The 19,075-nt window shown below is 38.6% G+C and overlaps 1 protein-coding gene across 1 annotated transcript; it reads left to right on the top strand.

The window, feature by feature from the left end:
- Window positions 1-366: 366 nt before the first annotated feature.
- LOC113680837 (uncharacterized) lies at window positions 367-18,276 on the top strand. The gene is made up of 13 exons (XM_089209284.1): window positions 367-627; window positions 786-905; window positions 3,744-3,923; window positions 4,942-5,029; window positions 5,213-5,260; window positions 6,181-6,321; window positions 7,513-7,587; window positions 8,143-8,181; window positions 8,717-8,794; window positions 9,505-9,594; window positions 10,199-10,270; window positions 10,916-11,153; window positions 17,703-18,276. Exons 3-13 carry the CDS (start codon window positions 3,780-3,782, stop codon window positions 17,830-17,832), a joined length of 1,143 nt encoding a protein of 380 aa, XP_089065410.1. The 5' UTR covers window positions 367-627; window positions 786-905; window positions 3,744-3,779; the 3' UTR covers window positions 17,833-18,276.
- The last annotated feature ends 799 nt before the right edge of the window (window positions 18,277-19,075 follow it).

Genomic DNA, 19,075 nt, shown 5'->3' with positions numbered 1-19,075 from the left:
CTCTTACTCTGTCTCACTATCTTAGGGTTAGTGAGACAGGGTAAGAGGTGGATCAATTAGCAAAAACACTAGTTATCCCGTCTAACAATATAGATACCCCCACTTCCACCCCTTACCCATATTTTGAAGAAAATTATGGTTATGCACTTTGAGCTTAGAGTTATGACTGTGAAATACTAATTTTTTTCGCGTTTAGGTTAAAATGTACACCGAATAGAATATTTAAGGTGTAGTGCTTTAGCCTAAATTTTTTAATTTTATTTTCCCTATACTGGATTTTCCAGCCGCCAGGAGAGAAAAGAACTATTTTACAATGTAAAATTTTCCTCATATCCCAATATTTATCTCTGAACGATGGCCGTGAAGTACTGGGCCCCATTATTGTGAGAAGGAAGTTGATGTGACGTCACATCCAGTTTATCGCCAGGTGTCGCACGTTGCTCTTCAAGCTTTTTTACGTGGGAAGGAAATCGGAAAAGAAAGGGAACGATTACTTTGTTCTTGTGCATAAACTAACAAAATATTCATATGAGGAGATCGGTTTTTCGCCTCTTCGTTGAATAGAAGGAACGATTTGGCGGACAATTCGAGGCTGCAAAGGTGTTTCCGGCGGAAGGTTGCTTTCAAGTAAGTTCTCGCAGGCAACGCGTTGCATTTAGTCGAGCGGAAATAGGATTCTGTCGTGTTCTTCTCTCCTCTATTGTAAACAAACTGCGAAGCCGACGATAAGGTTTTAGGTTTTCGATATCTTGCCTCGTTTATAACGATATCCTGTGCTTTTGCAGTGATTTTGTCGCGATTCCCAGCAACGAAGGAAGTATTTGAGAGCGAGTTACTGCCCGATCAGTGAAGTAAACAGGAAAAGTTCAAGGCGTCTTGCTGCCTGGGGGACGATAAAGTTGCAGGTATTATTGAAATGTTATTGATCTGTACCGTAAGTCGAACTTTATGTGTTCAGCTTGAGGTGATTTCGTTTTCGTTTAACTTGATTTAATAGTTTCAAGAACATGTATTTTTGTTTACTTTAGTTTGCAATCAAAGGAAGTCAAAGACGGTTCAGATCGGAAAAAGCATGAAGTTCGAACCTGATCTTATGGCGGGAAATTTGCGCTTGCATTGTCCTTTTTCTGACCATTAGTTAAAATATTACTTTACAGTTCTGCGTTAGAGTCAATTTGAAACGATTTTCTATGGGAAAAAATGTCGTGAACCTTGTCTGATGATCGGTCGCTTTCAAGGCCGTCGTTGTTTTCAGTGACGCACGACTTCGAGATCGGAAATTACTTTCCATTGATTTGTTCATTCATTATTATCAGGATTTCCTCGTCAAGAATCTACACTTTCGCATAAATTCATGTTTAAACTGCAGATAACCTTTTTCCTTCTTCTCGATTAATTATGAAATCTAGTCCTATGACTTAAAGAAGAGTCTCCAGTCAAAACAAGATGTTGAGCATTTCATGTCGTTGTCAACTTTATTTCCCTTACTACTTTGTTTAAATTGTGGCATTCATGTGACAAATACACACAAAACAAAACAAAAAACACTGCATTTGGAAATCTCCATGGCCTGTGGCAGGAAAATACTGAGGGTTTGGTGTCTGCTTCATAAAATTATGAATTATAAATCGCCAGAACATTTTTTTGGAATAAAAGAGGAAAAATCTGTAAGCAAAGAAATAAGTCTTCTTCTTTGAGCATTGCAGTCACGTGGGTTGGTTAACTCAGCTTGTCAGATCTTACCTTTTATAAGATAAAGGAGACATAACCAATGCCCTGATTGGTCTAAAACATATCATTTATAACACTGGTAAATCCATTGAAAACTGAAACATTTTTTAGTTTATTTTATAATTGCAGTAGACCACTCTTTTGCAACTTTTCTTGTGTTTTTGTAACATCCTGCATGGTTTATTATGTCAGTAGATTGATAGAAAATGTGGTCTATTGCTTCAATAACTCATGATTTTGCAAAAATTACATTTGGTGCACCATGGTGACAATGCATGCGAGGGACAATTCCAGTTACCAAAATCTCTCTAAATGATTGCAATACAGTATTTCCTCAAATAAAAACCAGATGCCTTTTTAACATTTTAGCTAAAAGGTGGAGGGGGTGCTTTAACTTAAGGAATGGTGGTTAATTAAGGGGGCACTTATTATTCTCCTGCACTGATTCTGCAATAGTTGAAGCTTAAAAAATTATAAATTAACTTGCAATAGAAATAGGTTTTCCTTGTACTCCTTCTATTTTAGAAAGTGTCAAGCAATAGGGGTGCTTGCCTAGGAGGTGGGTGCTTATTTGGGTGGTTATAAGAGTGTTGATTCTTATTCAAGGAAAAACAGGTCTGGGCAATCTGAGCCTTAAATTTATCAATTTTCAATAGAGTGTCATTAAGCACAGTGTAGTAGTCTGGGGCTGGTTCTGAAACTTACTCTACTTTCTCAACCAGTCACAATGGAAAGTAACTCCAAGCATGACTTGGTTACTAGCATTTCTTGTGCCTCAGACAGCTTACTAGTTTTTACTTTGAGTTCTTATCAAGTCCTTAATATACATTTTCCTTTGTTCTGATTTGCAATTGTGGTAACTTTGTGTTATATTTTACAAAAATTAATAGAAATATTCTCAAAGCACTAATAGTAACCTCTTCACTTCCAAGATCTATCAATAATTCTCTTTCTTGTCTGCCATACAGGTTTTTATGATCTCAGCTTGCAAAATTAGGTAGTGGATTGACAAAAAATACCCCTATTGATATTTTTCTTAATTGTTATCACCTTTCTGCTTGATATTGCATTGATATTGTTAGGAGAAATTCTGTCACAGCCAATTTAATTTTCAGTGAAGCACCAAGAGTGCATTGGTTGTGATTGGTTTTTATTAACAAACTTGTGGCTCCATGTTAGAACAAACATTATTTGCAGTGACAGTTTATACAAGTGTCAGGGTTCCAAGCTAAAATTGTTCAAAGTTGCCATTTGGTGAGCTACTGTAGAAAAACATAAACTGGGATGCCAGAAATTAAATTTAAGTTGGCAGTGAAATATACACTTTGGTCAATAGTGATCGACCTGCTTATTCAAATTGCTGATCTCATGTCTTGTGGAGAGATTTCACTCCATCTCAACACTTTGCACTCAGGCAACTAAAGGGGAAGGAATTTGTTTGTACAGAATAAAAGAAGAAAACCACAAAGCATTTCTCAAGTATTATTTTTTGGAACTGCCTGCAGTTTATTGGAAACTTGATTATCCAGATCTCAATTATCTGGATTTTTTTATTTTCCAGACTTGCTTCTCTGGTCCCATTATTTTTGAACATTTATGTTCATATTTTTAGTTAATGGGATGATTGAGGTTTGATGTATCTCACTTTGACTACAGCTCATAAAAACCAAGTCAAAAAACTGTTACAACTTGCTAAATGACTGAAAAACACAGGGCGATGAAATTACAACTCATATTGCAAATATAGTAACCAAGTGTTTGTTCTAGTCACCATAGAGACCTCAACAGCTCCAGCTTACTTGTCTTTTATCACGCTATGCATTTGTGTTGCCTTTGTCATGAGTTTTTACTGGTTCATTTTGACATTTTCCTTTCAATGTTCTGATTGGTCAAACATAGGTGTTGGTTTTAATTTACCTAATAAAAATGTTCTGTGGACATGTTCAGCCACCATGTGTTAAGTGACATCAAAATAGTGTTGCATATTATCATTATTTTCTCCACTGTTACAGTGACGTCTTACAATAGCAGCCCCTGGTGATTCTACCATGGATACCAATAATGGAACCCTAGGTAGCCCCATGCAATTGCAGTGTAATGCTGCAAGTTCTGCAGAAGATATTAAGAAGTTGTTGGGAGAGAAACTGCAGAGGCAACTTACTGATTATTCAGTCATCTTCAATGATACAGAGGTACAGTGAATAACAAGAAATATTTTCAGCAATTAATCATGTAGTCTCATCTTGTGAATGAGGGGAGTCCTTAGGAGGACTGTTGTTGGTGGGGGTGACTGACCTTTGGCAACATTTTGCGACAACCCAAGCAGAAGTCATCATTAGAGTCAAATAATTAAACATAATGCTTTGTCTAAAATATGAAAATCCCTCTTCTAAGATTGAGGTGGAAATTTCTATATGATGTTAGCATTGACGTACTCCAAAGTAACTGAATTTTTGTATACTGTTTTTATTAATAAATAGGTTGGATTTTTTTTAAAACCAGTTTGCACTTTTTGGATATTTAATTAAGTAGATGTTGTGGTAAAACACCAACTTGTCCTAGCCAATACATGTACATGTTTTCAACATTACAGCTGTAAAGGTGTAACTCTATAGATAACCCTTAACTCCCAGAAGTGGTTGGCATGTAATTTCTCCCTTAAATACCCATACATTATCCAGCAAACAGGTAATGAGAATACTTAAACTTATCAGGTAGAAGTTGTTACCTTGATCTAGCACCAAATTCTTGTACATGTAACTAATTTACAAGGAAATGTGTAACAGTGAGAGAGGAAAATTAATAATCAGATCTTGGAAGATAATGGGTAAGATTTAACCCTTAACTCACAGACCAAGTTTGTAATTCTCCTGCTGTCAACCATACAATTCTTACAATGTTCGTTTGGAGAATTTTGTATTGGATCAACCAATTATCCCCAAATTGATATTTTCTCAATTCTCATCACTTATCTAGTTGACATTGTATTGATATTGTGAGGAGAAATTCTGTCTTGGTCACTAACTTAAGGGTTAATAGAATAGAATTATGGAGAAAATGGAAAGGTAAGGACAGTTTTTTTTTTGGGAGGGGTGAAAAGAAAGGAAAAAACCTCCTAGAATCAATCATGGTCTTTATGTACATACAAAGTCAATCCATGTAAATCAAAAGAATGTTTACATTGTATTTTCTTCTTTAACTATTAAACAGCTGACAACTGTCCACAGCATTCTGAAGGATCAAGGTTTGGGAAATGGAGGTCTGGACCAAATTTTTACCTTACTCATTATTTTAAATGGTGAGTTTTTGATTGATACCAATTTTCATGATCGTTTTTTTTTTATGTGTATTTTTTCTTAATGTAATAATTTTGAAAGGTATTTTTATTGATAATAGTCATGAAATCTTATTTACCATGGTTTAACTTTTTTACCAGCAATTATCCATTACTTATTGAGATCTTATTTTTTTTTCTTGACAGAGGAAAATCGAAGAATAGAAATCACCAGTATTCAAACTGCCTCACAAGGTATTATTATCATTAATGATAATTATTTGATGCACAGTCAATGGCTCATACACTCAAAATGCTCAGATCTGAGCTATGAACACTTGATTTAGAGGGCCTTCTGGGTAATTTTCTACAGACTTAAAATAGCTGGCAAGGTTTACTTTATTTTTTAAAATTGTTTTGTTTGACTTTTTTCTTCCTTCAATAAGTTGTCACCAAAACGGTAAAGACAACAAGTGTGTTGAACATTTCACAATGTTCCTCTTGGGAAGTTTACCTGGGAGCCTAAACTTTGTGATTTGAAGACCCTGTTTTCCAAGCTTGCTTGCAAACATCTGAATGAGGACCACTACTCCAACATGTCTTTGATTTATTGCTCATACATGTACACATACATGTTAATGTTTCTGACTATACATTGTACTTGCTACTAACTTTTCATTCAGATGTATTGAAAACTGTTCACCATTTCATAGCAAATTGCCTAAGTTGTTGCTTACATGTACATGTATGTGATTTATGTAATTCAAACTGGCACTACAAAAAGATTTGAAATGTTGTAATTATAGCACATTTTCATATGTTCCAGTGCTAGCTCTGCATGTGAGTTGGGTTTGTTCTTGGGTGTTTTCTTTACACCAATGTGTAAAGGTGATCCTGCTTTTCTTCCATCCACAAATTAACAGCCAACATGCAATAAATTCCACCTCAGCCTTGCTCTATATATTTACGTTGTGGAATGAGTTCTTGAACTTATTTGCTTTACATATACATGTTCTCTGTTTGTATAGAAGCAAAATACTGTTAGTTGAGCTCGTAGAAGAGGGAGTCACTAGTCTAATCTTGGGAGTCAGTATTTGCAGAGACTATTTTTCTTGTAAAGGTCAAGACTAATTTCTCCTGTTTCAATTTGCCTTTTTTTGGTTGATGATTCCTAGTTGGTATGCCACCTCTTCCAGTTGTGGAACCTGAAGTCAAGATGAGCAGTGTGGAAATCCAAGCAGTCTTTCCGTTAGTGGCTACTGCTGAAGAACCTCCCAAGAAGCGAAGAAGGTCATCAGGATCCGCCACAGGAAAAGGTACAGATTATACTTATACTAAAAAACAAGTATTAAAAAAATTTAAATTTGTTTTCATTCTTCTAATGTAAGTGGTGTTTCATCAATTCCCAGGTCTCATTGTTTGCTATACAATTCTTATGATGTTAGTTTGGATAATTTGGTTTTATATCTACTAATAATCCTCTAATTGACATTTTCTTCTTTCTCATCACTTGTGTGCTTGCTATTAATTGTGTTGATATTGTAAGGAGATTCAATTCCTTCTTGGTCACTCATGGGAATTAAATGGTGAAAGAGTTCAATTGTTAACTTACACTGGCGAAGTGCTGTCCCTTTAGAATAATTTGAATTCAAAGTAATTGTTAAACAGGGTAAGGTCTCTAGTTTCCTTGTTCTTTATGGTTGCTAGCTCCAAGTATGTCAAGTGTTTTCTGAAAGAACAGTTCCCCTTCATCTTCTTTTTAATATGTACAAATAAGTTTATAGTTTGAATGTTTTTTTAGAAAGTTCGTTGCACATTACACATGCTGACCCAGACTGTCAAATAATATTATTATAAACAATGTGACTTTTCAATAATTCTTATAAAATTGGATTTTGAAGATAGGTAACCAAAGTAGTAAATACATTTCAGTAGGATTGATTAAGGAGAGAAATGAAAGGAAGTCATTTATTTCAAATTGATTATTCACAGTTAGCAGAGGACGACCATGAGTTGGTTCTTCCTGTCCAATGTTTTATGCTTGAATATTATTGGCATTTGGGGTTTTTATTTTAGGCAATAGTATTTAGTGCCATTATTGCTGTTTCATATGTGCATACATGCTAAACATATGGGCCCAGTTGTTCAAAGGCTGATTAGTGCTAACCCAGGGTTAAATTTTAATCTAGGTTTCTATATTTCTCTGTTCAAAAGCCGTTTTGGAATAATTTTATCCACTGTTTTTAGAGCATTCAATTATCAAATTGTAGTCAAAAAGAAATAAACTGAATTTGCTCTTCAAGCATTCAGATCTGAAATCAAATTTCTCTCTAACCCCAGGTTATCTTAACCCAGCTTTGAACAACCCGGCCTTGAAGAGTTTCTTTGGATTTAATACATGACACATTACAGCTTCAAGTGTTAATATATCAGCAAGGATTTTATTGCCATATGGTTATAACCAGCTTAGCAATGAAATGTTTTTTTCTTTCCAATTACATTCTCAGGCAACACTAAACCTGGTCAACAGCTTGCCTCAGTATCTCAACAAGTGCCTGTCATCAGTTGCACTAATTCTGATAGTGAGTAATCAGATATATATTTTTTTCATTCCTCCAGTGACATAAATATAAGGAATTTTTATTGGAGGGGGTGCCCATACTTTGATTAGAAAACACAGAACTTTTTCTTTAAAAGCTCCCTTTCTTTGCAAGTATTTTGTTTAAAGATACATTTACCATGAATAGCCAGGAGAGTGGTATAATGAGAACCTGTCATTGCAAGAATTTTGGTGTTAGACTAGTGATAAAAGAACCCAAAAGCCTGATGGGAAGGAGGGGTCCAGACCCCTCAACCCCACCATTTGGATTGGTCACTGAATTTATATTCAGGGTTTTATTAGAAGGCAGGACCTGGGTTCAAGCACCAGGTTACACAAGTGTCAGTAATTTCTTTTGTTCACATGTTCAGATGCCCAGGAATTTAAAAATGTAATGAAACTGCTGCTAAGAACAAGTTGTGCATTTTTTCTCGAAAGGAAAGTGCTTAGGGCATTGAATGACTCAGTTGTAATTTGTAGTGCAATATTGATTAAAAACAAATTTCAACCTAAAACTTGCTCACGTGCTCAATTGTAGGCAATGTCCATGCACAGCAGATTTCAGTCATAAAGAATGGTAAGTTACAAGAACATTGCATAGTTTGAGTATGTGTCCACTACTAAGAAAAGAATAGTGATATTCCTGATAAACAGCAACTTTTGCTATTGATCCTGATATCTCCACAGCACATTGAAAATAAAAGATTTATTTTTCCCTAAAGTGCTTTATATGTCACAACCAAACCTGTCATAGGCCCCATAAGAGTCAAATTGCTCTGATGTGACAGTCTGTGTCAATTACTCTGTAATCCCCAATAACTTTCATGTAAGGTTTGTTGGCAAAGAAGAAAATATTTTATTTTAACTCTGTCATTAATAAACATGGCAATTTAAATTTTTCTGTGGCAACATGATGTTCACTGTTCAGAAATTGGAAACCAGATTTACATGTAGGTCTATACAAATAATATGTAGATAGGAATGGACTTGGCCTGTTCCTGCTTGATTGATTTTTGTTTTTTTTCAGGTGTGTGACTCTATGTTTTGTTGGTAATTTTTTTGTTTTGCTTTCTGTTTTTCTCTTATTATAATATACTTTTGAATCTTACTAGGTTTGGAAAATTCTTCTGGTAAAGATGAAGCATCCTTAATTGGAATCACTCAAGCACAAGGTTCATTCTCTCTAAAAGGTAAGCTTTTTGAACCATCACTGTCAATGTTGCACTGCTTTCAAGAATAATGGCATATGTACAATGTACACCTAGTTGTTGTTTTAGCAGGCTCTGTCCAAAGGTACTCTATGCTCTTTTATAGTTGGGTTTATGACCAAAAGAAAATGCTTGAGCTCGTGCAAGTTATTTTTATTAACCCTTTTACTCTCAAGATCTGCTTGTTAATTCTCCTCTCTAGCTGTTACACATAGCCTAGTAAATTGGCTGTGAGAATCTGGTGTTGGATCAACATAGCAACTTCAACCTGATAATTTTAGGTGTTCTTGTTACCTGAATGCTAGAAAATGTATTTATATTATAAGGAGAAGTTACTGATTAATCACTACTGGGAATCAAAGAGTTAACACTTTTGGGTTGAAATGAGGAGCCTCAGACAAGGCTTCCACCAGTTGATGCCTTTCCATCCCAAGTACCCCTTTGTCAGTTTGCTTGTAGGTGTATGCTTTAGGTCATTTTCATGTTGAAATTTTGGCTTTCAAGTGTTAACTTCAGATGAAGTGGGAGACAAAATTTCTTTGACTTAACATTTTGCCTCCATTTTCCCAATGCCCTGAACATGAACTTGAATTGAAGGAATTTTTGAAGTGACCCTTCTGTTTTACCTGCTTCCTTATATGTGCAATACTGATTTTGTCCGTTTTAATAGTTTGTTTGTTTGCTCAATGCAGGTTTGGCAGGAATTGGGTCAGATCCCCCAACATTGATTCTGCAAACATCATCTCAGAACAGCCCAGGAGAAGATAAATCTCCATCTGCAGGTATGAAAGAGTAATTTGCAGTAAAAAAGTGAATCATTGTCCTGGTATATCAGTGTGAGCGTGCAAATGGAATTGACTTTCCAGGGTACTCCATAAAGTTCTAGGAGAGAATGAACAAACCATCAAATTGAAAATATATGTAACTACATAAAAGCACCCTTTCTCAATCTCCCTGTAGAATACAATTCCTTGTGTACAGATTTCATAATTATTGACCTAGCTTTTTATTTATTCAAGTGAATCTTGCTAAACAAACACCATGTCAAGATGTCCACCACCCTTTTATGAAAATTTTTGTACCCAGCAACAAGGTTTTTGCCAAGTTCTGACTTCCAGCAAAATTTGGTGGATGAAAAAACAAAATCTTTAGTTGGATTTTCGGCCAGAAAATATTCAATACAGCGCAACAGGCACTTCTGAGGTTACGAACTCACAATCCTTCAGTTTCAAACACTATCTTTGTGCTGCCTTGCTTTAAATTTCAGTTGGCAGCCTAATTTCTTAGCTAAAACCCAACTGAAAAGCCGGGTAAATTTAAAAATCTGTTGAAGCATGAATTAAACTAAACTGTTGTCTTTTGGTATTCTCTGTGTGCGTGAAACAGATGCTGTGAGCGGTGAAGAGGAAGAAAAAGCAAAGAGTATTGATGGAAAAACATGTCCAGGCAACAGATCAGGTAACTGTACCAAGGCCCACCAAAACAACAAATTTAAATCTTTTTTGACATGAAAACTTTGTGGACAAGTTGTTAAAATTTGTGCTCAACTCACTGTGATGTTTGTCTCGCTGGTTCTGCTCATGTTAAATAACTGAATGGAGTTTTAACTCTTTACACCTTAATACTAGTATGAATATTCGCCGTACTGTTCTCTATACAGTTCCTTAGGTGCTGACAAGGAGAATTTGCTGAGCAATCAAGAGCTTCTTTAGTCCTTGATCATTTCCTTTTTTCTCGCGACCTAAATGTGTAGTAACGGGGAGAATTTAGACATTAGTTACTCTTAGGGGTCAGAGAGTTAATTTTAGTTTGGGTGTCATGGTGTTCTATTTTTGTTTGTTTTGTTATTGTTGTTGGTGTTTTTTCCTTGAAAAGCTTTAACTGTAGAAGGGGGGGGGGGGGGGCTTCGAAATTGAGTCATGACTTTCGAGCAGCAGAAGAATCCAAAAGAAAGAAGGCTTGGTGCAACTGCTTTTCCTTTTTTGGTCATTAATGTGTTTCACTCTTGAGTGGGATAGAAACAAATTTTAGCATTGCGGGAGTGCATGTCATGTCTCTAGCTCTTCTTTTGTACTTACAACTCGGTAATATTACCTCTACCAGGTAACAATGGCCAGATTCAGTTGTGGCAGTTCTTGTTGGAACTGCTGACGGACAGAGGCAGTCGGCACCTGATCATGTGGGTTGGAGAGAATGGGGAGTTTAAACTGAATGATCCTGAGCAGGTGGCACAACAATGGGGCAAGCGTAAAAACAAACCAGCCATGAATTATGAGAAACTGAGCCGTGCCTTACGGTATTACTACGATGGAGACATGATTCATAAGGTCCATGGAAAGAGGTTTGTACTTGTAAAGAAGACATTTTGTGGGTATTTTTTCCGCAACCTCAAGAAAAAGTGGGAATTTATTTTCACTCTAAATGTACATGTAGCTATATGTATGTGGTTGCATCTATTTTCATTAAAACTTGGTTACAAGTTAACAGCTGGCAGGAACCTCTCTTCGGCTGGTTAAACTCAATGCAAAAAATAAGGATTTCTCACTTGATCTCATAACAGTCTCTGTCATGAGATATGATGAAAATTTTGATTTACATTTTTGGAATGAATGTGTGTTGAATGCTTATAGTATATTATGAAAGCAAGGGTTGGTGAGAGAGCTTGTCGAAAACGTGAAAAAGCTGTACCACGCTTCCTTATTAGGTCACGGTTTATTCACTTGATTTAACGATTTTATTACCATGCTTCGTTTAATTCCCACCCACAACTCTCGGCTAATTCGAAAAGAAACATACATTCAATGTCCCGTTTTAAGCACGTGGAACAGTGCCATACATGAGGCGATAAAACGCGTGCCGCATACATGTTTGTTTGGTTATGTATAGATAAACGAAATCACTTATAAATGTCAATTAGATGGACATTGGACTTGAGAACAAGGCATATGCAGGTGGAACTGAAATAAGTATGAAAATATTATTTCTCTGGAAACAACATTCAAGTGTCTTGCTCTACAATGTACTGTATTCGCTGACGTGCTGCCCTAGCAGCATCTCGTCGCGGCCGGAACTCCACTGCAGTAGGGTTCAAATGTGTGTCATTGCAAGGTGTAGGGATGTTGGATTGGGCGTTTTATGAATCCTCTGCCTGCTCTCAATTTCGCTGCCCTAACAATGCCATCTCGTCCAATGAACAATTCTTCTACCACCCCCATGGGCCACTGATTTCGGTCTCGCTCATCAGACTTAATGATAACAACGTCTCCTACGGACAAGCTGTTAGGTTTGGTGTTATGTTTCAGTTGATGCCTCTCTCTCTCAAAGCTCTAAGTTATTGCGTGGTCCATCGTGGTCCATCGACACCACGTTGTGTCTTAGCTTTCAAGAATTTCGCACGTGTCCTCAAGTCACGGTCTTCATGACGATGTGGTTCGAGCTCAGGTAAAATGTTAGCATTCAGAAACAGTAAAGAGTTAGGCGTTAGTGTAGGGAATTGCGGGTCATCCTCCACGTAACCAAGAGGTCGATGGTTTAGCGACACTTCGATGTCGAGGACTATCTCGCAAAGCTCGTCCCAGCTTAGAAGACCCTGACCCACCGACCTGTTGAATGAAGACTTGAATATTAGCAAATGAGTCTTTCGAAGTGTCCTCCCCACCATGGCGCCCGACTCACGTAAGAGGTCCTATGATCTTTTCGGAAGGGTGACGAGAAATGTGATTAAACCGCGAGATCTATGTACAAATTCCCATGGCTTTACGCAAGCCGAACTTCTCGAGAAGAGTGTCAAAGTCATCGTTTGCTTCGAAATCGAGCGCGAAAAGTTCTCGCTGAACCTTCTCTACATTACTGTTATCCGTCGCCTTTGTCACAATATCAGCAGGCCACAGAGATGGGTCGAACAACCACGGCGGACCGTTCCACCATTGCTCCGCTTCATTCACACTGCCGCCTCGACTTCCCAGGTCAGATGGGTTTTCGGATGTCGTTACATGTCTCCACCGCGTGTTCGGGCGACTCTGGATCTTTTAACCCGGTTAGTCAGGAATTAGCGGTACTCCCGTCATCGTCAGCCAGTTTAGAGCTACAGTGCTGTCGAGCCATCGTTGTATATCCTCCGTCATATTGAACCCTTCTAATGCCGCCTGCACATTTGTTGACAAGTTGACTGCGATGGGGCCTAACACGAGCTCCCAACGAGAAATCGTCAGACTTTTCCAGGTAAGGCGGGATTTGGCGGAAATCAGACCCTGTGTCACACCTGGCACTTGTGCAACCACAGGATACACAACAGCACACACACCGTGATTACTTGCATCACCAAATGCAGGTACTTTAATGCTGTCGTTCGGTTCATAGTACTGAACAGGACTGCGAGGAAAGTACACATCATCCGGTGCATTATTTTTCCTTCTAAGCCACCTTTTTGCAATCCCCTCGGGAAATGGGATATCCCAGCTCAACTTCATCTCACCGGCTTCTCGATAGATTTGTTTCCCCTCCCCTCCGGCGATACAAGTCTTAACGGGTCATAAACCTTGACCAAACGGGGCATCCTCGCCGAGTTGGCGAGGATGCCCCGTTTGGTTAGTGTAACAGGCTGAGATGGGAGTGAAACATGCAAAGTGTCATCCACTTTGTCCCTTTTGAGTCCCAGTAGTTTGCACTCTCCACGAACTGATGATGCACCAAGCTGCTGTTAAGAAAAGGAAGGCTTGTCATCGGTACAGTTATCTCGAGTTCTGGCACGTTTGAGTGCCATTTGTGTAAAGTGAACTTTGCGCGATTAAAGATCTCTACCGCATGATGTTTGAGCTTTCGCGCACCTTCCACTTTAGAAGCGGAGCTCGCAGAGCGTAGCTCCATAACTATAGAAAATAGTAGTAACCCATCAAGCCGAAAAAATTTGGATGTACGACCGTACGACTGCACAAGTTGCTACTTTTAATATGCGTGGTCAACTGTACCGCGGGCACGCCAACGCCACGGCTTTGTCCAGTAGTCCTGTGGTCAGTGCATTGGGCTCCGAGTCGGACGATTCGTGTTCCAGTCCTGGCCGGGGCAAGGTGTTGTGCCCTTGAGACATGCGGGAAAAAAATGCGAGGTCCGCTTTTAGGCTTGGCTAAATCTATATATTATCTCCTGTGATCAAATCATCTACATACAAACTATTTTTGATTTCTTGCACAGTCCCTCGGACTGCACACTTTCCAGGTGTTGCCGTATCACGGCATTGAATAGAAAAGGAGAAGGTGCAAGACCAACTACCACTATCGTAAACCTTAGCACTTCCAGCTGTTCAGTCGATTTGTCTTTAATCTAGTGGAATCTCAGTGCGTCACGTTCAGCTTCCTTGACTCGTATCTGTAGGAAGGCCTTGCGCATATCTCCGGCTACTGCAATAGGATGGAATCTATTGCGGACAATAATGCTCGAAAGTTCAGTCTGTAGTGGGGGACCGGTGTGTAAACACTCATTCAATGATGGTACACCGTCATACGCACGGGCCGAGGCGTCATATACCACTCGTAGCTTAGTTGATTCTGCATTCTCGCGTATTACCGCTCCATGGGGCATGTAGAATTCTTTGCCTGTTACCTTTGCTGGTGCCTTCTCAACCACACCTTCCTCCGGCTGCTCCCGAATAATGTCGGCGTACTGGTCCGGCATATCAATTCTCTTTAATTTCCGTAGAGGAGAGTTCACTCTGCGCACACTGTCCGCGTAATTATTGGGCAACTCAGGACAGTTCCTTTTCCAAGGAAGTCCAGTTTCGTATCGACCGTCTGGACTCCTTGCTAGCTGCTCCTTGAATTCTTCGTGGATATCGCTCTGGTGTGTAGATGGTCTGTCCTCTAGTCCCAGAACATCTAGGGCGCAGAGTTGGTTGTGATCAACCGTCAAATTTACGGCAAGGTATGTATCGCCCAGATCTGTTCCGGGGGACATAATGGTCCACCCGAAACGCGTACGCTCTGCTACGATATCCCCTCTTCGTCCGACCCGTCAACGATCACTGGTCTGTATCTTGATATCTTGGCAAAGTCATTAGCGCCGATTATCACGTGCATAGGTAAATGAGCTTTTGTATCACTATCCTCCATTGTAACACCTCTCAGGTGAAGGTGATTGTTTAAGAGATCGGAATACCTTGGGTTGCCTAAGGTCAAAAGTTCCCTTTTTTCGATTTTCGTGACATATACATTTAGTGTGAAATCTCCAATCACAGAACGCATGACAACTTCGAAGACTTGCATAGTTCTGGTTTCGACGCCTGTAAGCATGGCGATTTGGCGCAAACTCATACTCTTTGCTTTCGGCTTTAATTAAATTGATCGCTTTGGAAGAAGCATAGGAATGGCTGGTGCTACGGTCCAACAGGGCTCTTAATTATTATTCGCCCATGTTTATAACCACGACCGGACGAATAACACTGGAATCTCAGATTAAATTTGCAGTGATACCTGGTCCTCGTCTTTCCTTTTTGTCACATATAGAAGTGTGGGGCTTTCCATTGCAAATTCTGCAAGTATTCCTGCTCTCACAATCGCTGGCTCGGAGTTTGGCACTTGTACAATTGAAGCACAAGCGCTTATCGGCACGTATTTTTTTCCTTTCTTCAATACTTTGGCCGTTATCTCAGTTAATTGCCTTATGTTGTTGGCCATAACAATAAAGACACGCCCCCGAGCTCGCCCTCGACTGGTTTCCGGTTTCTTGTTGTTTGGTAAGAAATGCTCTAGACTGATCTCGACGGAAATTCGAGTTCTTTGATTGCTGTTCGTTTGAAATAGGATTATTAATTGTCCATTTCTCCAGTGCCTATAAGAATTCCACCGAGGTCCATTCGCCGCAATATTCATCTATCATAGTAAGTTCGTTCTTTATCACATTAAGCTTTTCGAAGGTAAATCGAACCGCGGCGTCCAATTTGTATAAACTTTTCAGTGTTCGCAGTGACTCTACATTGAACAGTAGAGCTTCATAAAATTCGTGTATCTTCTTTACGTTTCTCTCGTGCACGGTGGGTAGCTTCAAAATATTCCTAACGTAAGTTCTCACAACTTCACTCTCTTTCCCATTTCTTCTTGTGAGTAAATCTTTAGCCTTTTGGTAACCCTCAGACGTAAACGAAAGACTATCGATGAGATTTCGCACCTTCAAATTCACTAATTCCTTCAAATAGGAGAACTTTGTTACTTCAGGGGCACCAGATTCATCAGTTTGACTTTCGAACCGTCCCCAAAACGCAGCCAATCTTGCGGTGCTCCGTCAGATTTTGCGATCACGTGCTTTAGCAATCTAAACACGTTGCTAGCCATTTGCACAGTTTCCGGCGGTTCCGTTTCAGCTTGTTTCAACACCAACTTCTTCTTCTGAAATTCCAATTCCTTTGCGTGTACTCGATTAAGAGCTTCTTGTTTTTTCTCTTTTTCTAGTTCGACTTCTCTTTTGTGCTCATAGAGCGCGGTTGCGTGTCCTACATTTAGGTCGATTCTTGTACTGCCTCATCGTCGTTGCAGTTCGCAAACTTCTGTTCCTCAATGGATTCCTTTAACTTGACTACTGTTGTCATGAGGGTCTCAACGGAAACTTTGTGTCTCTCAGAGGCCGTTCGTTCATTTTTCTTTGAGACATCTCCTGTCTTCTTCAAACAAAAATTCAACGTCTTCAATTTTCTCTCAAGATCGGCAATTTGTTTGTCCATGATTTCCAACGCTATCCTGGCGGGGTCGCTACTGTGTCGAAAACGTGAAAAAGCTGTACCACGCTTCCTTATTAAGTCACGGTTTATTCACTTGATTTAACGATTTGCTTCAGTTGACTCCCACTCACAGCTCTCGGCTTGTTAGAAAAGAAACACACACTCATCTTCCCGTTGTAAGCATCTGGAACAGTGCCATATATGGGGCGATAAAACACGTGCCGCATACATGTTTGTTTGGTTATGTATAGATAAACGAAATCATTTATAAATGTCAGTCACATTAAAAATAATTGACGTATCTTACAGTTTCCGACAGGCAACCTAAAACGAGAAGCTTAGGTTATGAAAATCATCAACCCTTTCGGGAGTTACTGCATTATGGGCAACAGGTCGGGTTAGAAAAAATGTGTCAAATTCGAATGGTCAGTGGTGAAATAGGCTTAATAACGCATGGAGAAATAAATCATTAGTAGTTCCAGTAAATAATAATGTTACAAATCATAAAATGTTAACACTATACTTCGCCGAAGAAAAAGTTAAGCAAGTTTTCGGAAGTGTTGACTGTACATATATCTTTTACTGCTTTCGTAAACGATGGGTGGGTACAAACTTATTAAAGACCCCTTCAACGGCCGGAAGTCAAGATACATTTTTTTGCCACACAACAAAGTTACAATTAACGTAAATATCATTCTTCTTGATGCCTTTCCCAGTGTCACCGATGCCTCTGTTGGTTGATATACTGTAGCAGTAAAAGATATTGTTAAAGTCAAAGCTTTTGAAAAATTTCTTCACTTTTTAATTAGCGAAGTATAACTTGGTAACATTTCGGCTTTGCAAAGCGACTGTTTTCTGCAACTACAAATGATTTATCTCTACTTGAAGTATTAAAGTTGTTTCACCGCTGACCACTTACATTTCGGACTATTCTCTTTCCTGGCTCGTCGCCCGTGATGTCGTAATTCCCAACCCTTTCACCTAAGGAGTGATCAAAAAGGAATTTCTTCAAGTAGCATTTTTACATATGCAAACTTACATATGCAACCAGGCGTATAAGGTATGATTGAATACTCTAGGGAGAATCAATATTTCGATGATAGGGGCGAAAGTGTTCATTAGTTTTACTGTGTGGAATGGTACAGATGCAAAGTGGCTAACTGATAATGTATCCTCTTCTTACAGATTTGTTTACAAGTTTGTGTGTGACCTGAAAAACCTGTTGGGCTATAGTGCAGGAGAGCTGAGCAGACTTGTTTTGGAAGCTGAAGACGCAGCCAGTGACATGGAGCCTGGGACAAATGGGGGACATTAGATTGTTTAAAAAGCTATCTATAACATTGTAATGTACTTGTATGCATTATATCTGTAAATAAGGAGTGAAATGGTTTCCATGCATTGTAAACAATTATAAGGAAACCTTTTTAAGAAAACAATGTGTTATACAGAATGGTAATTTTGGTGTTGCATTGACTCAGCTATTCCTCAATAGAATTTAGAAGCATAGTATAAATGCATTCTTTTGAAGATTTCCCAATCTAGGGGCTTTTATTGTCATTGCTGTATGTACCTGCTGTGGGTGAATAGATCCGAGAATTGCGTTTCAAACGTTCTCTAAAGGGAAGATCTCTTTTAAATAGATTTTTCACTGGTATTATCAGAATCAATTGTTAATAGATAGTGAATACATGTGTATTTATTTCATGCAAGATTTAGGTTTTAAAAAGACTCTAAAGTAAAGGAACTGGAATATTGTTAATGTTTGGTGAATATGGTGAACGATACAATCATCTGAGCCTTGTCGACAATGGGCCATTCTCGATATCTTAAAATTCTAAAATGGTTCCGAGGCTAGGGGGAATAAGGCAAATGAAATGATTTATTCATTCCTCAACCTCGATGTGATTTCTTTTGTTTTTTTTCCCTAAGCTTCGGAGCCAAGTTTAAAATTCAGTATATTGAAAATGGCCCATTCATTTCAAGATCTCTAGTTGAGTTTGCTAATTTTTCAGCTACAACTGCTTACCTTGAAGGGATGAGCGTTGTTACACATTTTTGAGTGAGGATGACAGCTTCACAGGGAATAATCCCTGATAAGCTGTTCCCTTTTGTAACTCTTAAGATCTGATTTGTTCAGTATTTCTCCTTTCTTGCCACCACACATTTCCTTTTAAATTTTTGAAGACAATGCACTGGTAAATCAGTCAACTTTAGGTTTTTTATCATTTTGTACTTGAAACCTGTTCTCTGGATAATTTACCTAGAGTTTAAGGCGGAGTTACTGACCAAACACTCGACATTTGAATAGTACAAGGTTCTCTGGATGTTCGTGAAGGGGAGTGACAGCACAAGCCACTGAGCATGCGCTTACTTACAAAAATACAGTGCATACACATTGTATATTTATATGGTTAATGGTGAAGAGTGCCGTCAGCTAGTGACTGTTTTGGAGGAGAAATGGAAATCTGCGGGCATTTACTTTGTGGTGTGAAAGTGGAACTTTTGAACTTTTCCTATAGACCCTCTGTAAGTCAGTTCCAGGGTAGTGCCTTTGGATT

The sequence above is a fragment of the Pocillopora damicornis genome, chromosome 6 (assembly GCF_964200805.1).
Source record: "Pocillopora damicornis chromosome 6, jaPocDami1.2, whole genome shotgun sequence".
NCBI lineage: Eukaryota > Metazoa > Cnidaria > Anthozoa > Scleractinia > Pocilloporidae > Pocillopora > Pocillopora damicornis.
This window is presented reverse-complemented; position numbering and strand designations above follow the sequence as displayed.